Source organism: Pocillopora verrucosa, chromosome 10 (assembly GCF_036669915.1).
Source record: "Pocillopora verrucosa isolate sample1 chromosome 10, ASM3666991v2, whole genome shotgun sequence".
Lineage (NCBI taxonomy): Eukaryota > Metazoa > Cnidaria > Anthozoa > Scleractinia > Pocilloporidae > Pocillopora > Pocillopora verrucosa.
The window spans coordinates 11167914-11175454 of record NC_089321.1 but is presented as its reverse complement, the minus strand read 5'-3'; the positions used below and the strand labels follow the sequence as shown (position 1 = coordinate 11175454).

The 7541-nt window shown below is 37.0% G+C and overlaps 1 protein-coding gene across 2 annotated transcripts in view; it reads right to left on the bottom strand.

Annotated features, from left to right (window-relative positions):
* Positions 1 to 3053: 3053 nt before the first annotated feature.
* LOC131776144 (ras-related protein Rab-18-B) overlaps positions 3054 to 7541 on the bottom strand; it is a 6680-nt gene continuing 2192 nt past the window's right edge. The window contains exons 3-8 of one of the 2 annotated variants that reach the window (XM_066173544.1): positions 7213 to 7274; positions 6882 to 6954; positions 6062 to 6180; positions 5625 to 5698; positions 4989 to 5040; positions 3054 to 4178 (exon numbers count right to left, since the gene is read on the bottom strand). In XM_066173544.1, the coding sequence (XP_066029641.1) occupies positions 4065 to 4178; positions 4989 to 5040; positions 5625 to 5698; positions 6062 to 6180; positions 6882 to 6954; positions 7213 to 7274 (494 nt within the window). In that variant the 3' untranslated portion in view covers positions 3054 to 4064. The remainder of the gene's footprint in view (positions 4179 to 4988; positions 5041 to 5624; positions 5699 to 6061; positions 6181 to 6881; positions 6955 to 7212; positions 7275 to 7541) is intronic. The other variant, XM_066173545.1, reaches the window with a different exon arrangement.

Sequence of the window (7541 nt, the reverse complement as noted above, 5' to 3'; positions counted from 1 at the left end):
AGTGGATTGCATGGGTGAAACTTGATACGAGCTGAAAGGGTTGACGGATTGGGTTTTTGTAACGGTGATGTGAGTAGATGAATATGTTTACGACGGAAGTTATGAACGGCCGAGTGGTACTGGGACTTTACTGAATGGTCGACGAAGAGTTTGAAGGAGCTGACTTGGAATGAAATGGAACGGGTAAGAGATCAGATCGAATGGTTGGCCGCGTATCAAAGAAAAATGCTTAATAGTTAGCTCAGAAAACATGGATTGAATTTAAACGGTCGGCCGAGTGGGCGTGGGGGAAAGCAAGAGAATATCTGTATTCTCTTGAGGAAAGCGAAACGGTTGGCGGATTGGTCACGGAAAGTGTTCAAATGCCTTACCAAAGTGCCATATTTAATGGTTAATTTTTTGCACAAGGAAAGACTAGTGACCACGATTTTCTTGTAGACATTTCCTTTGGAGCCATCTGGTCATGAAATGAACTTTTTACCTATAATCAGGCGTCCATATTAAAAGATAAACACGTTACTGCTGGAGAGACTTGACAATTCTGCTTCAAATTCCCCACCCCCTGGGCTGGGCGACAGTCAAATGCCCATGGGTTGCCGAGGAGGGGGAAGGATGTAGAAGCTTCAAACTGATCGGGGCATAACCTTATTGATCATAGAAATATAGTCAACATCTTCAAAACTAAAGTGAAACCAAGAGGCGTAGCCGAAAAATTTAGTTTCTGTAATTTACTGTACGGACCGTGAAAGTGAGTTTAGTAAGTAATTCATCATCGTTTCCTCTTTCTGTATTTAAATCTGTCATCATGTTGAACTATTTTTTTTGTTGATGTGTCGCGGTTCTTGTTTCTCTATAACTGTATCTGTTTACTTGCAAGTTTGCCACTTTTCTTTAATTGGCATGCGCAGTCACTTAATGTTGTTACAAATAGAAATGGCAGTCTAACGCTCTTTGAAATCTCGCCCAACCCACTACTTGAGACCCTCTTAAAAGCAGTTATCTATGTTTTACTCAAACTAGCGAAACAAGGACCATTACGAAGACACAACTGAATATGTCTCACATTAAAGCCGGTACCTGTCATCTACTGGTGACACAAATTAGATAGATATGCAATTTAACGCTATCTGAGACCACGCCCCTATCAATCATCATCCCCAAAGATCCTCACAACTCAGTTGAATGTTTTATTAATCTCAGTTATTAATGAGGAGCTTATTTCTAAGGAGCTTTCTAAACGTGGACCAAAAGTCAATATGTCGTACAGTATAGCTTTTGTCACATGTTACAAGCAGACACGCATATTTTGCGCTATTTGTGACTCTACCCTTGCCACAGTCTTGGAAACTTTCTTTATTCAGTTGATCGTTAATTTTTCTCAGTAATTATGAATCAGCTTATCGTGGACTCAAAGTCAGCATGTCGCATACTGCAGCCAGAATCTGACCAAACAACCAAACAGAATTGATTAAGAGCGCGACAAAAGAGAGATGAGCAGTAAAAAGGTTAACAATTATTTCCAGCGTCTCGGACAACTCGTGGCGGAAAGACGCACTAAAAGTGAGCTTGGTACAGGACACCAGTAAGGCTGCAACAAGAAAAATCGCGGCCAAAGAGAGGAGAAAGTTGCAGTTGATAAATTGTACGCCTTGCGGACCTATGTAACCGGTAATGCTGAAAGTGACTGTTGTGACAACCTGGTCAACACAAGTTTGGTATGCATGACTCACTGCATCAAGGCACGTGAAGTTGGAAGTCATCTTGCGTTTCCTACACAAGGAAAGAAAACAAAGGTGATCTTGTTAGTTTAGTAGTGCATGGGCAGATCTACGAATTGCGCTAACCATTTCCAATTGGACGCATTTTAGGTGCACTTAGCCGTGTGCAAAGGGGAACTGAAGGTATTCTGTGACCCATGAGAGATGTGAAAACGTTTTATCCCTGTGAATCAGGAACTGTAATTTTAGCTACAGCATGATATTTTCAAATTGTTCAGGCCCGATGATTAGGGATATCGTTATGTTGGCTGTTGTCGAAGTACCTAAATAAAATCCCTCCAGCAAGTACGAAAGTCAACATGAAATTTAACCCTCGTAATGATACCGGCTTGGTGCGGGAATTTAACAGAGTTTACAGCCGTGGAGACAGCACGCCATACTTTATCCTTCACAAAAAGTGTGAACTTATCAGTTTTAATTTTTCCTGCAAGTTTTTCCTTATTAACTCTTGAGAAGTGGTCTCCAGTCCCTCCATTTCATTGGCAAGGGATTTGAATAGGTCTGTGGTAAATAGCGATGTATGAGGAAGAGAAATCTGTCGCAATTTCCTTTGATTCAAGGCAAGTCAAAGAATAAACATAGGTGATGAGAGATACATCGACCTTCACTCCCACATTTCCACCTATAAAGCTAAGCAGATCCTTGATAACAACGTACGTGCAAGAATGGGGGTACTTTGTGTAGTCCCTACCTGTATGAGGATCCTAAAGAGAGTGCTGTAAATAGTGATGCTGTTAAACGAAGAATGAGCCTGAGTTGTTTTGTTACGGTAATCTGCAGCTAAACCATTGCGCCGAACCACCCGCTTGAAGATAAACATCAGAATAGTTCGCCAGGAAGCTGTCATTCATTTCGCTTCTACTAATTACTTTCTGTCTTTTTAAATAAAAAATATTGACTCAGCAATAGACTGTGAGCAAAATTTTGCGTCAATCGAAAAGACGGCGGGGAGTTTTCTTTCTTACACAAGGCAGCAACTGGGCATGCTTCGAGAAAAATTTGAACAGACGATTTGCAATCCAAAGAACATGCCACGGGAAAAAATACCTAGATTAACAAACAAAGAGAAGTTTAACCTGTCCTTGATTAAATCCCACCTAAGGGGAGGAGGGTGGGGGCGGGGGGTAACATTAGTCTATAGGCCTCTAAAGAGCTGATCTGACGCACCCCCGCCCCTCTCCCCCTTAAGCTAAATGTACACCAATTGCAGTCACAACCTTGCATAAACCATTGGAGGACACTAATTGCTTGAGAGACAGATACAAATATCACACATTTTTGACCAAATATATCCCATTTATTTGCTTTACAAAGTAGCTAATATGACAAAAAATTGGCAGAAGTGTTAGAGTTGCTAATATGGACAAATAAGACTCTTGGAAGTTAACCAGAAGAGTATAAGTTTGTTGTATTTGTTCAGCATCAGCTGCATTTTTAAAGAAAACACCCAATTCTCCTCTTAAACGATCAAATCTTCAGGACTTGATCATCAGGTTTAAATAGTCTGCCTGCAATACAGGTTATCTTGAAGAAATTGTAAAAAGCTAAGGAAATATTCAGTATGGAGAACTCTTAGCATGCCTGCATGGATCGCAGTGTACAACACTTGTTTGTTTGTACTGTTTACTATAGACCCTGAGTCTCTTCCAAAGTCAAGATTTAAAAGCTGTTTCTCCTAAACAATAACAAAGGAATTCTTGACTAAAACTACTAATTTCGTGTAGGATCAAAGCAATTCCTTCTATTGAAAACATTTCTAGTTCCCACTACCTCCCATGTGAATAAAAATTGCAAGAAAATGATGTTTCATGATGACCTCTGCTGGGAAGTGAGGGGTGGCAGGGTACACCCTTAAATTTCATACACTTTCAATATCTCATCCTAAGAAAATAGAAGTTTCTCTGTTGGATCTCATTTACAACAATCACATCAACTTTCCATAGCCATGCACTCTTGTCAAGAAGTGGGGAGAAACACTTGACTAGGTCTTGTGTTTCTCCATACACTTCTTTCACGCTCTAGCTGCGTCCTGCGTGCTTTACAACAAAACAAAGCACAGTCAAGGCTTCTTCATTTGTTAATTAAAGGGCAAGTCTAGATTCCTTTAAAACTGTAAAAAATGATCATATTTATTGGTTAACATAATTTAAAGTTCAGTGGGTAAATTTAGAATTGGAAAGTACCATAAGGTTCTATTTCATTTCCAGAATAACTAAATGGAATACAATGAAATATTTCTTCTAAATTCTCTATTTACAAGACGCACTTAACATAAAACTTCAGTTGTCATGTAAGTAAACACATTCCACTGCAACCTGAAATGACCTGTGACCCTGCTGTTGTAAGGGTTACTCCTCCTGTGGCACCATCCTTTTCCCATAAACCTGGAGTCTGGATAATCTTTTAAATGGAAACAAAACAGAAAAGAGTTATGAAAAAAGAAAATATGCTGGGTTAATCATTTGAAATCCTAGTTTCCCTTCAGAGATAGATGGAAGCAGGGGATTTGAGCAATGCATTTGCAAAAATACCCGGTACAAAGACAGCAAATGGGGTGTTACTTTGGTTACCACTATTGGAAAACTTGGTGCACCTTTCAACCCTACAGCTGGAGAGCAATTGTGTGCAGCAAATTTTTATCAATTGTTTCTTCCTCTGGAAGAGGTACTAGTCCATCAGAGAAATCCCATCCCTAATTCCCTGTTAGTTTCTATTTGAAAAGAAAAGAAAAAAAAAACATGAATCCTTTAAATCTTTCTTCCTGTTTTAAATCTTGTTTGAACAGCAGCTTTTGTTGTTAGAATTTCTTTCTGCCAGGCAAAATATAAGGGATGAAAAAGGGGATTACAAGTGGATCCAATATCAAATCCTCCAAACTAACATCACAAGAACTGCATGACTGACAGTATGGAGAATTACTTGTGAGATCTTGGGAGTTAACCCTTTAACTCCCAAGATCTCATTAGCAAATCTCCTTACTACTGCCAAACAATTCTCATTACATTGGTTTGGAGAATTTGTTATCTATTCAATTAATAATCCCATAATTGATATTTTCCTTTAGTCTCCTCACTTGTCTGCATGATATTGTATAGATATTGTAAGGAGAAATTCTGTCTTGGTCACTCATGGGAGTTGAAGGGTTACAGCCTCTATGCCTTCCACAATATTACATTGTACAACATTTCAATTGCCTAGTTATTTAAATACCTTCTCTACTAGTTCCTCGAAAGCAAGTTGAACCCCCTCTCTTGTTCTTGCACTATAAAAAAAAAAAAAAGCAAGATTTTTTCATCAAAAATAAAACTTAGATGACACAATGTACAGTTATTTTGTTGAAAGACAGGATACCATTTTAATCACCAGCTAAAAACTCATTAACCCTTTAATTCCCAGAAATGATTAACATATAACTTCTCATTACAATATCCATACATTCTCCAGCAAACAGGTAATGAGAATATTCAAACTTATCAGGTAGAAGTTATAATTATGGTATGACACCAAATTCTCCCAACTAATTTACAATAATTAACAATCAGATCTTGGAAGTTCTAGGGTTAAAGGAATCTCTTTACTACCTTTCTGTACAATTTTGATACATACTCTAATTAAAATTACAGCTTTTTTTCATAAAAAGTATAAATATTTGAACATAAAATAACAACTTTTTTTAATTCTTTTTTTTTTTTGTCATTCTTCCAGTCCCTGAAAAATTATCTTCATAGTTGTTTCAACAAACCATCTAGTGCCATTACATAGGTGGCTGTTCAAAAAAAAAAAAAAAAAACCATTTGATCCTTGATTGCAGTGGAATAAATATTTATATCTCAAGCTGACACTAACCTTGCTTCAATAAATAACATGGAATGTCTTCTTGCAAATTGTAATCCCTGTTTTCTATCCACTTCACGCCCCTCCTAAAAAGCACAGTATGCAAATCTGAATTTCTGGTACATCAAGCATGCTCAAAACCTTACTGTATGTAAATACAGTTAATCCTGTACCAAGCAAATACATGTACCCACAAGAGATTTTTGAAGTTTAGGAATATTGAAAGATAGGAGTATTAATCAACACAACAGCCTGAGAAATGATGCCAAGTCTAAGTCTGAGTGGAAAAAAAAACAAGGTTCCATAACTTATGGTACTGACCACTAAGGTTAGTAAGATATTCAATTTATCTCTAGGTTCAAATTGAGGGAGAAAACTCCAGTTTTTAATGATAAAAATTAGATAATAATCATCTGGTCTAACATAACTGCACAAAAGTTTCACTGTACCTTATCTATTTTGTTGCCAACAAGCATTTTTATGATGTCTTTTTTGGTTGAATACATTTCAATTTCATTGAGCCATTCTTCCAATTTCTCAAATGTCTCTCTGCTGCTTGTATCATAAACTAAAGGGAAAAATGCAAATTCTTGAAATGCTATCATGAACAGTTAAAATTGGTGCTTGAAAACAAACATAATGAAGCACTGAGAACTTTCACCAACTACTGCATTTCCTTTACAAATAAGCAATATAAGTAAGTATAAAAGATAAACCTGTCTCTGTTAACAGTTTATTTACAACTTTTGAAGCTTCAACTACAGCAAGATCAGTACAGGAGAGTAGTTTCTTTCCCTGAAGCCCCTTTCACCATTTTTTTATCTCCATGTACTTGCAGAGTTCCTTTATCTGCGACATCAGTTCTTTCTATTTTTTCCCAATTACTTTGCTAACTTAATAGGCACCCCCCTTAAATTCGTGTCATCCTTCAAATAAGTGCCTACCCTTACAGCCAAAATTTTAAATAAGTGCCTGGGAACTTATTGAAGGAAATGTGGTATATGTGCCATTAGCATTGTTAGCATAGGAAATCAGGGGAAACTTAATGCAAACTATTTAAGCACTTATTAACTTTCAGTGATGATTTGACACCAACAAAAATATCAAATCACCATTGAAAGTTAAGAAATGCTTAAATAGTTTCTATTTAGTTGAAACCTATTGTGTGTCAGTATCAATGAGGAAATTTTGTCAAATATTCTCATGCTACAAAATCAACTGTGATGACAGCAAGTAATGAGGAGGTGAAAATCATTTTATTTTTAGTACCTAAAATAACTCCTTGTGCTCCCCTGTAGTAGCTGGGAGTCAGGGTTCTGAAGCGTTCCTGCCCTGCTGTGTCCTTAAACAGAAAAGTGATCTTATTACCATTAAACTATTAAATCCAATTGTCAAAATTAATTAACTTAGCTGTCACTCAAGCATTGTAAATTACAGGGGGTAAGATTCTAAAGAAACTGTGATGCTGCATCGGTGGGAGAGTATAACAAGGTAACACTCTTTATGGTGGCAAATTTACATTTTCAACTCAGTTGATAACACTAAATGATCCTAATCATGAATTATAATTGTGTTGTCATTCATCAACAGCAGTTCTTACCCAAATTGCTAGTTTTGCTTTATTTCCATCCACAGTCAAAGTTTTAACCTTGAAGTCAACACCTGTACAGAAAAGTTCCACTACTGTCACTACAAACCAGAATGATATGAACAACCATTCTTTCACTAAAATAAGAACCCTGAAATATAGAGATCACATGCCGTGCAATAACAGAAATAGCCTGACCCTTTAACCCCTTAGATTAACTAGTATTCCATCTCTCCTACCAATATCATGCCTGGATCATACATTGGGTAATGAGAATAAAGGAAATTATTGTATTTGTTTTTTTATAACAAAAAACTGATGACCTGGTGCTATTGTTTCGA